The sequence below is a fragment of the Squalius cephalus genome (genome assembly GCF_949319135.1).
Source record: "Squalius cephalus genome assembly, chromosome: 9".
Taxonomy (NCBI): domain Eukaryota; kingdom Metazoa; phylum Chordata; class Actinopteri; order Cypriniformes; family Leuciscidae; genus Squalius; species Squalius cephalus.
Window position 1 is genome coordinate 44,615,361 of NC_137130.1, and position 13,464 is coordinate 44,628,824.

Consider the following 13,464-nt stretch of genomic DNA (forward strand, 5'->3'; position numbering starts at 1 on the left):
GAAAAAGCACAGAGAATCAATATCAAAGTATTGTTTGTTTACCTCTGCAGGGCCCAGTATACGGGATGAATCGTCTTCCTCCACAGCAGCATATGTATGCCTACCAACAATTAACACACACACCACCTCTTCAGTCAACTCCTGCTTGCATATATCCTCAAGAGCAGGTCTTTGGTGCTCCCATCCGGTTTGAGTCTCCAGCTACATCCTTGCTCTCTCCATACAGTGAAGAGTATTATGGTCACAATTTTCCTCAACCTACAGTCAATCTAACATTGCCAGAGCCTGGATATTTCACTAAGCCATGTGTCGATACATCCACGCAGCCATCCAAGAGCAGTGAAAACAAGACTGTTGACCCCAAGATGAGTTTTGGGTCTCAGTTCACAGGTGAACCTCCTAAGGTTCCAAACTTTGGTGGGGTTGCCGTTGCCCCATCAACATCGGCAACAACTGCATTCAAGTTCAACTCCAATTTCAAGTCCAATGATGGTGATTTCACCTTTTCCTCTGCTCAGATGAAAAATAGCGAAAGCCTCTTGGGACTTCTGACGTCAGATATTCCTCCCAAAGTGGACGGACCATCAGAACCGAAACATCAGACCCAAGAGCATCTGCCTAGCCAGAGTGGAGTCTTTACTTTTGGGAGTAAAAGTGCCACAGGGTTTTCATTCACCGATGCTGCTCAGAGCAAAATTAATATTTTTGGCAACACTGACCAAAGATTTAGCTTTGCAAGTGGAACCAAACCAGTATTAGGAAATCCAGAGGCTCAGGAAGAGAAAAGCGGGGAAAGTGATAATGATAGCACCCATGTGGAAGAGGAAGAGGATGGACCTCATTTTGAGCCCATTGTGCCTCTTCCTGATAAGGTAGATGTGAAAACTGGTGAGGAGGAGGAAGAGGAGATGTTCTGCAAGAGAGCAAAACTCTTCCGGTTTGACCCTGAGACTAAAGAATGGAAAGAGAGGGGCATTGGAAGTTTAAAAATTCTAAAACACAGAACATCCGGGAAAGTTCGTCTGTTGATGAGGAGGGAACAGGTTCTCAAAATCTGTGCTAATCACTATATCACTGCAGATATGGTCCTCAAACCAAATGCTGGATCTGACAAGTCCTGGGTGTGGTATGCTACTATGGACTATGCAGATGAAATGCCCAAGACTGAGCAGTTGGCCATTCGTTTTAAAACGGCGGATGATGCTGCACTGTTTAAATTCAAATTTGAGGAGGCTCAAAAATTCATTCTAGAGTCCCCACATGGCCAACAGTTGGAAAATAAATGTGAAACTCCGAAGTCTCAGGTTTCATCCAAAGAAATGGATCTTAAAACACTGTTTTCCAAGAAGCAGGGTGAATGGGACTGCGATGTGTGCTGTGTAAGAAACGCTCCCACATCTGCAGTGTGTGTTGCTTGCAACAGTGCAGCTCCTTCTACTGCAAATGTAAAACCTGTAGAGTCCCCACATGGCCAACAGTTGAGAAAGAAATGTGAAACTCCAAAGCCTCAGGTTTCATCCAAAGAAATGGATCTTAAAACACTGTTTTCTAAGAAGCAGGGTGAATGGGACTGCAATGTGTGCTGTGTAAGAAACGCTCCTACATCTGCAGTGTGTGTTGCTTGCAACAGTGCAGCTCCTTCTACAGCAAAGGAAAAACCTGTAGAGTCCTCACATGGCCAACAGTTGAAAAATAAATGTGAAACTCCAAAGCCTCAGGTCTCATCCAAAGAAATGGATCTTAAAACACTATTTTCCAAGAAGCAGGGTGAATGGGACTGTAATGTGTGCTGTGTAAGAAACGCTCCCACATCTGCAGTGTGTGTTGCCTGCAACAGTGCAGCTCCTTCTACAACAAAGAACAAACCTGTAGAGGAACTCAAAGGCTCTGCGCCTGTGGCTCCTCCTGCCAAATCTTTTTCTTTTGGACTTACTGGAGACACTGATGTCAGCTCAATGGGCTTAGCATTTGGGTCTCAAATACCAGTTTCTTTTCAATTTGGATCAAATGATGCTGCAGTAACATCTGTTGACCTTGCATCTCAGGCTGATAAGAAAACTATTCAGGCTGATGCACCACAACATGCAAAAGTGTCAGCAACTCCAAAGGCAGCAAACCCAAATATGAAGGGCAAGACCTCTACTGCACCATCAAGTTCCTCTTTTTCATTCAGTTTTGGTAGTTCTAGCAAGCAACCTGCTGCAACAGGATTTACAGCCAATTTCAATCCAGGTCCTGCTTTTCAGTTTGGTACAAGTAAGGAAAAAGCATCCTCAGTAGGTTTCAAGTTTGTTGAGTCCTCTACAACTCAGACTGATAAGCCAAGCAGTTCCAATTTTTCGTTTTCCATGCCAGTACCTGCTGGTGGTTTCAATTTTGGCATTGCAGAATCTGAGGCAAACACATCAGATGGACAGTCAGAAAATGGATCTGCATCTCACCTCCTGAAAAAACTTCACAGAGAGAAGGAAAAAGAGGCAATCCCAAGTTCCTCGGATGAGCCCGTAGACACTGGTAGTCACGATAATAATCCCCTTCTTACCGGTAAGCCTGACTCTTTTAGTTTTGCAGACTTGGCAATGTGCTCAGGTAGTTTTCAGTTTGGCCAGGAGGATCCCACTTTCAAAGGCTTTGCAGGGGCTGGCCAGCAGCTGTTTACAGGAATTAATTCCAGTTCCAAGACAGACACCTCTGTCGATCAAGAAGATGAAATGTACAAAACAGAGGATAATGATGATATTCAGTTTGAGCCAGTTGTTCAGATGCCTGAGAAGGTTGACCTTGTTACAGGGGAAGAAGATGAGAAAAGCTTGTATTCGCAGCGTGTCAAACTCTTCAGATTTGATACAGAAACAAGCCAATGGAACGAAAGAGGAGTTGGCAACCTTAAACTGCTCAAAAATAATAAGAATGGGCGGCTTCGAGTTCTTATGAGGAGAGAGCAGGTGTTGAAGGTATGTGCTAATCATTGGATCACAACCACAATGAACTTGAAGCCCCTCTCTGGGTCAGACAGAGCCTGGATGTGGATTGCAAATGACTTTTCAGATGGAGATGCCAGATTAGAACAGCTTGCGGCAAAATTCAAAACACCAGAGCTTGCAGAAGAGTTCAAGCTAAAATTTGAGGAGTGTCAGCGCCTGCTATTGGATATTCCTTTACAGACCCCTCACAAGCTTGTGAATACTGGCAGAACCGCCCAACTTATACAGAAAGCTGAAGAAATGAAATCTGGTCTTAAAGACCTGAAATCATTCTTGACTTACCAAAGCAAGGATGATGAAAGTAACATTGCAGGTATCAGTACCTCTTCAGTCATAGTCAAGCTCGACTCTGAAAGCACCACAACTGCTTTAGAATGGGATAATTACGATTTGCAAGAAGAAGTCGAGAACTATGCTAATTCTTCTGTGTGCAATACCTCTTCGCAACCTGATCCAGTAGCAAAAAGTTTGTTCCGTTTTGGCGAATCGTCTACAGGCTTTAGTTTCAGTTTTCAGCCTATTCTCAGTCCCTCCAAGTCTCCATCTAAGCTAAACCAGAGCCAGGCTTCTGTTGGCACAGATGATGAACAAGAAGCATCGCAAGAGGAAGAGCGAGATGGTCAGTACTTTGAGCCTGTTGTGCCATTGCCTGATCTTGTCGAGGTCTCAACAGGAGAGGAGAATGAGCAAGTCATTTTCAGTCACAGGGCCAAACTATACCACTATGATAAAGAACTTAGTCAGTGGAAGGAACGAGGTATAGGAGACCTTAAAATACTACAAAACTATGAAACAAAGCGTGTTAGACTTGTGATGAGGCGGGATCAGGTCCTGAAACTGTGTGCAAACCATTGGATTGCTTCAAATATGAATCTTGAGCCCATGAAAGGATCCGGGAAAGCATGGATCTGGAGTGCCTTTGATTTTGCTGAAGGGCAGGGCAAGGTTGAACAGTTGGCTGTACGGTTTAAACTGGAGGAAACGGCAAGTACTTTCAAAGAAGTCTTCGAAGAGGCAAAGACTGCCCAGGAAAAAGACACTCTTCTCACCCTGCCTTTTGCAAGAGTACCTGCCTTCAGCCAAGAGCCACTTTGTGGTAAGGCTGCTGTTGCTGTACTTGAGGAAACCACAAAAGAACGTACTGCACTTCCTGGGGTTCAAAGTAGTCCTAAACTAGATGGGTCGCCTGGATCAGAGCTTGGTGCTCAGGCCACCAAGACTCCCATGTTCTCTCTGGTCTCTCCTCCCAAGTTTGTCTTTGGGTCAGACTCTGTGCAGAAGATTTTTGGGAGCCCTTTGTCATCAAATGAGAAATCTCCTGTTATGATTCCCAGTCCAAAAGATGAGGAAACGAGTGCCTCAAGACTGAAAACCTCTGGACAGGCTGTGTCCAGTCAGCCATTCATTGGGAATCCTTTCAGCATCCCAACAAGTAAGCTATATTCTGTGCCCATAGTTTATGAATAAAACTGTTTAGACCTCTTAGTTAAGATCAGGGATGTCCAACCCTGTTTTGAGAGGGGTACCGCCCTGTAGTTTTAGTTCCAACCCTGCTCCCTGCAATTTTTCAAGTAGTCCTAAAGATAATGATTAGCTGGTTTAGGTGTGTTTAATCAAGGTTGGAGCTAAACGCATCCCTAGTTTATATTCTAGTTGTTTGGTTTCCTGGTTTATTTACAAGTTCATGATCTTATTGGGCACTGTTCATTGGTGTATGTTTTCCCTAGAAAAAAAAAAAAAAGGTCCTTGCAATCTGTCGCCTCTGAAATGTCTCCTTTACAGCTGATGTCATTAAGCCCATGTTTCTGTCGTATAGACTGATTTTCACCATCCACTCAGTAACTGAGATAAAATCAAGTCCCTGACAAGAATAACAAAAAATCTTTAACACGTAACTTTGTTTTAGGTTTGGATTTTAGGCTTTTCAAAAATAATCCAATGGCATTTTGGAGCTGCACATCAGCCACCCAGTTTGAAGCCCCAGGTATTTCAGGTCACAGTTTGAGCCGGGAGACCTGACCTTGGCTGAATGATGTGATAACTTAAACATTGTTTCCTTGGCCTCAATCAAAATGTTTGCATGGTCTGAAACTGGCTAACCTTTAGCTGTTTGTTTGAAACTTTAGCAGAATTTACAATTAAAGTGGACCAGTGGCTTCAAAGTCCTTAAAGTATTCAGCAGGGAGTGTCTTGTAAAGTTATTTTCCCATCTTGAAATGTGACACCAACAGGTGTGGTTACTGGGATGTGGTGTTGCAAGGTTTTTTGTCTCGGCTATATATTGTACGTGTAGCAGACGTTTTCCAACATTGTGGACGGCTGCTTCTGTTGATGTAGTAAATTAACAAAGAGCTGTTTGGCCTATCTGGATTTCAGTTATGATGTGGTTGCTCTTTACTGCCTTAAACACAGTGGTCAAAATACATGATAGGGCTGCATTATTTCTTTCTAAATTGTAATCATATACATTTTTATCAATAGAATTTACATTAAAACAGACGTGGCACATTTTTCTGACACACTACAGAGATCAGACTCGGTGTAGAGGAGACAAAAAACTGGTCCGGTTCTTTGGGCGAGCTGGTTCTTTTGGACAGTTCGTTTCATTCACCTGTTCTTTTACGTCCTTGCGTAATGACTTAAATTCTATCATCCCGGCTGATGAAAATGCATTCAAACACGTTCAAATAAAGTAATTTGTAATCATAACTTCAGTTAAATATTTAATAATTATAGCCATCATCATCAAGTTTCTTACATTTAACGTTTTGTAAAAGCACCCAATACAGCCACTGATGTACAAACGTGGATGTTTTACACGCCTTAAAGATATAAAGTGAATATAGTCATCAACTTTTTACAGAAACCAGGACCCAGCTCATAAAGCTTAAAATATAATGTGCATAATAGTAAATGCCAAAATTCATTTACATGTTTTGACTAAAGAGTTGTTGCATGTTCATCATGTTAAAATAAAATAAAATAAAATAAAATAAAATAAACATAAATAAACATACAATTTCGCCAAATTCGCCCCCTCATTCAAGACCTTGGTTCACCCGTGCTTATAGTAGTGTTGTAGTACTCGATCGGTCTTGGTCATGACTTGGTCTCGGTTTAGGTGGTCTTGACTACAACACTAGCTTATAGTATCAGCACAGCATCAGTTGTACGAAAGAAACCGTTCGGTTCAGACGGTGCTATCGTGCATGCTCAGTATCTGCAGCTCATCTGTTCTCAGTATCGAATGTGTCCGAAAGAAACCGTTTGTGCACTGTTGACTCGAGAACTGTTGACTCGAGTACCGCTGTACCTGTACGTTCGATTCGAGAACTGTTGACTCGAGAACCACTGGACCTGTACGTTTGATTCGAGAACTGTTGACTCGAGATCCGCTGGACCTGTACGTTCGATTCGAGAACTGTTGACTCGAGAACCGCTGTACCTGTACGTTCGATTCGAGAACTGTTGACTCGAGAACCGCTGGACCTGTACGTTCGATTCGAGAACTGTTGACTCGAGAACCGCCTTACCTGTACATTTGATTCGAGAACTGTTGACTCGAGAACCGCTGGACCTGTACGTTTGATTTGAGAACTGTTGACTCGAGAACCGCTGTACCTGTACGTTCGATTCGAGAACTGTTGACTCGAGAACCGCTGGACCTGTACGTTCGATTCGAGAACTGTTGACTCGAGAACCGCTGGACCTGTACGTTCGATTCGAGAACTGTTGACTCGAGAACCGCTGGACCTGTACGATTCGAGAACTGTTGACTCGAGAACTGCTGGACCTGTACGTTCGATTCAAGAACTGTTGACTCGAGAACCGCTGTACCTGTACGTTCGATTCGAGAACTGTTGACTCGAGAACCGCTGGACCTGTACGTTCGATTCGAGAACTGTTGACTCGAGAACCGCCGGACCTGTACGTTCGATTCGAGAACTGTTGACTCGAGAACCGCCTTACCTGTACATTTGATTCGAGAACTGTTGACTCGAGAACCGCTGGACCTGTACGTTCGATTCGAGAACTGTTGACTCGAGAACCACTGTACCTGTACTTTCGATTCGAGAACTGTTGACTCGAGAACCGCTGTACCTGTACTTTCGATTCGAGAACTGTTGACTCGAGAACTGCTGTACCTGTACGTTCGATTCGAGAACTGTTGACTCGAGTACCGCTGTACCTGTACGTTCGATTCGAGAACTGTTGACTCGAGAACCACTGGACCTGTACGTTCGATTCGAGAACTGTTGACTCGAGAACCGCTGTACCTGTACATTCGATTCGAGAACTGTTGACTCGAGAACCGCTGTACCTGTACTTTCGATTCGAGAACTGTTGACTCGAGAACCGCTGTACCTGTACTTTTGATTTGAGAACTGTTGACTCGAGAACCGCTGTATCTGTACTTTTGATTTGAGAACTGTTGACTCGAGAACCGCTGGACCTGTACGTTCGATTCGAGAACTGTTGACTCGAGAACCGCTGGACCTGTACGTTCGATTCGAGAACTGTTGACTTGAGAACCGCTGGACCTGTACGAATCGAGAACTGTTGACTCGAGAACCACTGTACCTGTACGATTCGAGAACTGTTGGCTCGAGAACCGCTGGACCTGTACGATTCGAGAACTGTTGACTCGAGAACCGCTGTACCTGTACTTTTGATTTGAGAACTGTTGACTCGAGAACCGCTGGACCTGTACGTTCGATTCGAGAACTGTTGACTCGAGAACCGCTGTACCTGTACGATTCGAGAACTGTTGACTCGAGAACCGCTGTACCTGTACTTTCGATTTGAGAACTGTTGACTCGAGAACCGCTGGACCTGTACGTTCGATTCGAGAACTGTTGACTCGAGAACCGCTGGACCTGTACGATTCGAGAACTCTTGACTCGAGAACCACTGGACCTGTACGATTCGAGAACTGTTGACTCGAGATCCGCTGGACCTGTACGATTCGAGAACTGTTGACTCGAGAACCGCTGGACCTGTACGATTCGAGAACTGTTGACTCGAGAACCGCTGGACCTGTACTTTCGATTCGAGAACTGTTGACTCGAGAACCGCTGGACCTGTACGATTCGAGAACTGTTGACTCGAGAACCGCTGGACCTATACGATTCGAGAACTCTTGACTCGAGAACCGCTGGACCTGAACGATTCGAGAACTGTTGACTCGAGATCCGCTGGACCTGTACGTTCGATTCTTTCTGATTTGGTGAACTGGTTCACTAAAAAGAACCGGTTCAAAACAATGATCCGTGCACAAACTGGATGTCACTAATTGAAGGTTAAAATTAACTGATTTGTATTACACACAAGGAGGGTTTTTTTAATAATAAAAAGTTATCATGCTGTAAGAACTGATTTTCCTGCTAAAACAAAACGCACCCTGCAATAAAGCCATAAAATGCACCCTGGACAGCAGATAGCAAAGACAGAGCACAGAACCTTGTCCTGCCCAAACTTATCTCCTTGTCCCCTTGTTTGACTTCAACTCATCCCCCCTCTCCCTCCTCAAGGCACTGAAAGTGCATTAAGAATGTCTATTTAACACATATGGTGTATCTTGTGAATATGTTGTTTTTCCATTTCATGTTTGGTGTCATTTTAATGGTCGCAGTGCGATTGGTAAAATGGTCTTAATTTCATTGCAGTCATTGGTTTAATGAGAAAGATTGAGAACTAGGAGAATCCTGTATCTCCTCTCTGGCTGATATCTCTTTACGATATCTCCTGAAATCAGGTGCTACCCCCCTGGGGTACATGGATTGGCCCAAACAACTCTAAACAACATTTGTATAACCCCTGTTGTTCTGATCTGGTATTTAAGGCGAGGGGACAGAACAATCTTTGGGACTCATACCAGACATCCCCCATAGTAATGTTTCAGTGTTTTCTTGTTGGAAAGCCCTGACACATTACTGTGTCTTTGTCAGGAAAACATTACTTACTTTTAGAGTCATCTTTGAGTAAATGATGTCATGTATTTTCTGAATTGGCTTTTAATAATTTACTTCTGTAATTGGCATGATACATTTTTACCTGACAAATAAATGTTACATCTTGATTTATTCTGAAGTATTCTGGCAAAGCAAGACTTGGCAAAATTAAACATTCTTGATGTCAATTTTCATAGTGCAGGGGAATCAACAACTGATCTTAGTTCGAGAATAATCAGGGGTAGAATACCTGGGGGTGTGGCTATCCTGTGGAACAAGAGACTTGACTTACTTGTTAATGTGCTTAGGCTTGATGTAGACTGGTGTATTGGTGTTCAGCTCAGTTACAGTGGCAGGGAGTTCATCATACTTAATGTTTATACACCATATGAATGTATTCAGAATGAAGCTGAATATCTTAATAGGCTTGCTTTTATTTATTCTTTTATTCAGTGTAGCAATACTTCTTGTATTTATGTAATTGGGGATTTGAATGCTGACATTGCAGACAGAAATTCACTGTTTGCTAATCACATGATCCAGTTTTGTCAGGATAACAGTTTAATGCTATCAAGTCAAGAGTTTCTACCCTCAAATACTTATACTTATATTAGTGAGGCTTGGCATACTGCCTCGTGGTTGGATCACTGTATCAGCACAGCTGATGCACACTCATCTATAGTGGGTATGGACATTTTGTATGGGGCAGCCACCTCTGATCACATGCCTGTGCTTATATTGATAAATGTTGAGGATATTCCAATGCTCTCTTGTGATAATTATGATTGTAATACTGAATTTTTGGACTGGTCTACCCTTTCCAGGGAGGATATTGCTGGCTACTATGCTGATACAAATAGATTATTGAGTAAAATCAGTCTTCCCAGTGATGCAATCAGGTGTAGTGATCCTACCTGTAATGACTGGAAGCACAGGGAGGAAATCTCCTCTCTATATGATCATGTTGTGAGAGCCCTTTATGAAAGCAGTAGACCCTATTTTAAACGGAAAAACAAAAGGGGTAAAATGAGGCCTGGCTGTAATAAGTATGTGGCCGGATATCATGAGGAAGCTAAGTTAGCGTTTAACCCCCTGAGGTCGGCTATCGCGCCGGCGCGATAGGCTCGTTTTTTTTCGTATGAGTGCAAAAAAAAAAATAATAATAATAATAATTTTTATCTTATATGCTTGTGTTATACATCAATCGATCCTGTTTAGTGTGTATTTTTTTTGTGTATGCTCATAATAAAAACAAAGTGTTGTGCTTTTCGCCAAATAAAGAAAAATAAACATGATGCGAGTTCTGCCTACTCTCCGTCAGTGAAGTCAATTCTGAAACGCGTCCGAAAATGAACTGTAACTCAGCGAATACTCAGTCAAACAGGCATACAGTCACACAGGCATGAAGCTTGAATTATCTTCTTTCAAATGAAGTAATTTTTATAAAAAACAAATATTCACAGTTTATATAATATGTATGTAAAGAGAGAGATGTCAGTCGTTCTCATCTCAGCTAATTAAGTTTTAATGTGACTCCGCCTACGGAGACCGCGCTATTCAAACGCAAATGTGAGGCGATCCATACAAACCTGTGAAACGCCCACATCCGCTGGATAAGGCCGGTGAAACACTGGATGCGTGGCGTAAGCGTCTCAGCTGCGTGGCGTGTCCGTTTTTATTTCGGCTCCCATCCATGTTAACAGTTTAGAGTTTGCACACTGCCTGTGTGAGACGCGCGTCTCAGGCGCGGCACGAGCCGCGTGGAAAACGCGTGCATTCTAGAAATAGAACCGACGCCTATTTTTCACGCGACACGCAAGCGTCTTGGAAGCGTTTCCATGCAAAATTGAATAGGAAAATCTTTTTATTTGTCATTTTGACACGAAAACATATTAATAAATGTCCTTTTGATGTTTAAAAGTGTCTAGGTTTTGACATAAATGCAAATATAAATGTAATTTTACAAAATATGATCGATTTTCAAATACTGCTGTATTGAATGAACAGCTTTTAGCAAACTCTATTGCTATACTGAGATGAGGAATATATATTGTATGTGTTTTGTCAAAAATAAAGTCATCAACTAACTAATGAATCCTTTACTTTGAAATACGTATGATAAAATGTATACTTTAGTTTTGAAAGATGTTGACTAGTTTTGAAAAGATTATAAAGTATGTATGTGCATGCATATATATATGTGTGTGTGTATGAAGAGTTCAGATGCAAAAGCCTCTAAATGCCATCTGAAATTTTCTCCTAGAATGATCATTTTTATGAAGCTTGTATATTTAAGTTAGCTATAGGTGACACACCTGAATGAATGGCTCATTAAGTATGCAGGGACGTAGTCTCACCAGGTGTGAACTACTACATATGCATGATGCTGTTGGAGCGTTTACGCCCCATCCGCATATTGGCTTTCCAAACTAAAAGTGTTTCACAAAACTAAAATCAATGTATCGTTTTTTTGTGGATGATTAGGCAGGATGATTTTCATATCATTTTGAAGAAAAAACACTAGGCGATGAAATCCATTAGTCAAAAGTCTTATTGCCACATATTTAGTATGTGTTTTGTGGCCTTATTTCAGAAACTTTAGTTTTTAGTTTTTTCAATAACCACGCATAAACATTATTCTCTCAAAAATGCAGACATGTACATTCTTGTTGCTCACATATTATGGTAGCCCTGTTTGTGCTAAATAGTGTGTAATTTTTTTTTGCCATTAATATGTTTATAAGCAACTGAAAAAAGCACAAATGTCAGGGCATGTCAGAACATCTCAAGGACCCCAAAAACACCCCAGACCCCAGAGGGTTAAATCCTGGGTGTTGGCTGGTAGACCAAGGCAAGGGCCGCTGTTTGAACAAAAGGAAAATGCTAATGCAGCGTATAAATATGCTGTCAGATTTATCTGTAAAAATGAGCAAGCTATGAGGGCAGAATCTATGGCCGAGAAGGTAATGGATAACAACACTACTGAATTTAGGAAGGAGGTAAAGGGTCTTAACAAATGTAGTATACCTCCCCCGTGCACTGTAGATGGTATCTCAGGTGTTGAGAATATTGCTGAGATGTGGAGACAGCACTACAGGACATTGTTTAATTGTGTTAAAAGTGATATTTATATGTCTGATAATGTTAAGTGTGTTGATTTTAAGGCAATTTTTTCACATGAGGTATCACGCACTATAAATAAGTTAGCAGATAATAAAGCAAGCGGGTCAGATCACAACACTGATGAGCACATTAAATATGCCAGCATGAGGTTACCCCCCCCTTCTTGGTATCTGTTTTAATTCTTTTTTAATTCATGGTTTCCTGCCGGATACAATGATATCTGTCTTGCTTGTGCCGGTAATCAAGGATAAGTCTGGTAAGGTTGGTTGCTCTGAAAACTACAGACCAATAGCCCTTGCCAGTGTATTGTCTAAAGTTTTTGAAAGCATCCTGTTGAGCAGAATTGTGGACATTATCCCCTCTACTGACAACCAATTTGCCTTTAAACCTAAACATGGCACAGATATGGCCATATATTCCTTAAAGGAAATTGTTAATACGTATAGAGATAAGAATTCCTCAGTTTTAATGAGTTTTATTGATGCCTCAAAAGCTTTCGACCGCCTTAATCACTACAAGTTATTTGACAAAATGTGTAAGAGAGGTGTATCTAAATGTATTGTGAGAATTCTGTCCTACTGGGATGCCAACCAGTCTATGTTTATAAAATGGGGCCACTGTGTTTCTGCCCCTTTTGGGGTCAGGAACGGGGTCAGACAAGGTGGAATCCTCTCCCCTATTCTTTTTAACATGTATGTTGATGAGCTCTCTGTCTGCCTGAATTCGTGTAACACTGGGTGTATGATAGGCAACACTTTAGTGAATCATATTATCTATGCAGACGACCTTGTGGTCTTCAGTCCTAGCAGTGCGGGTCTTCAACAGCTTCTTAATGTTTGCTCTGACTATGGAACTGTTCATGACATGAAATTTAATACAGACAAGAGTGCGGTGATGATTTGCAGAACAAAGGAGGATAACTGTCTAATGTTTCCTCCTTTTAAATTGGCAGGTAATACCTTGAGAGTTTTGAGCAAATACAAGTATCTTGGGCATCTCATTACAGATCAGTTGAAGGATGACCTTGACGTTTACAGGCCATGCCGTTCTTTATATGCTCAGGCGAATAGTTTGGCTCGCAAGTTTGGTGGGTGCACAGATAGATTGAAAGTTGCTTTGTTCAGAGCATACTGCACTCCTCTCCACAATGCACACTTGTGGTCTAGTTTCAGCAAAGCTAGCTTGCATAAACTCCAGGTAGCTTACAATGATGCACTGAGAATTCTGCTGAGAAGACCACGCTGGTGCAGTGCCAGTGAGATGTTTGTGGCTGCAGGTGTTAACACACTGCAAGCCACATTGAGAAATGTTATGTACAAATTTATATGTCGGCTGAATAACTCAGAGAATTACATAATTATGGCATTGACCAGCATCAAGTTTAGCACTACACGGTATAAGTCCAA

General features: G+C 42.0%; 1 protein-coding gene across 3 annotated transcripts in view; it reads left to right on the top strand.

Moving 5' to 3' along the window:
- Positions 1–13,464, top strand: part of LOC307164933 (E3 SUMO-protein ligase RanBP2-like) — a 74,766-nt gene that overhangs the window by 38,424 nt on the left and 22,878 nt on the right. For 2 of the 3 annotated variants that reach the window (XM_079882152.1, XM_079882153.1), the window contains exon 15: positions 51–4,416. In XM_079882152.1, the coding sequence (XP_079738278.1) occupies positions 51–4,416 (4,366 nt within the window). Of the gene's footprint in view, positions 1–50; positions 4,417–4,890; positions 4,969–13,464 lie in introns of all 3 variants that reach the window. The other variant, XM_079882151.1, reaches the window with a different exon arrangement.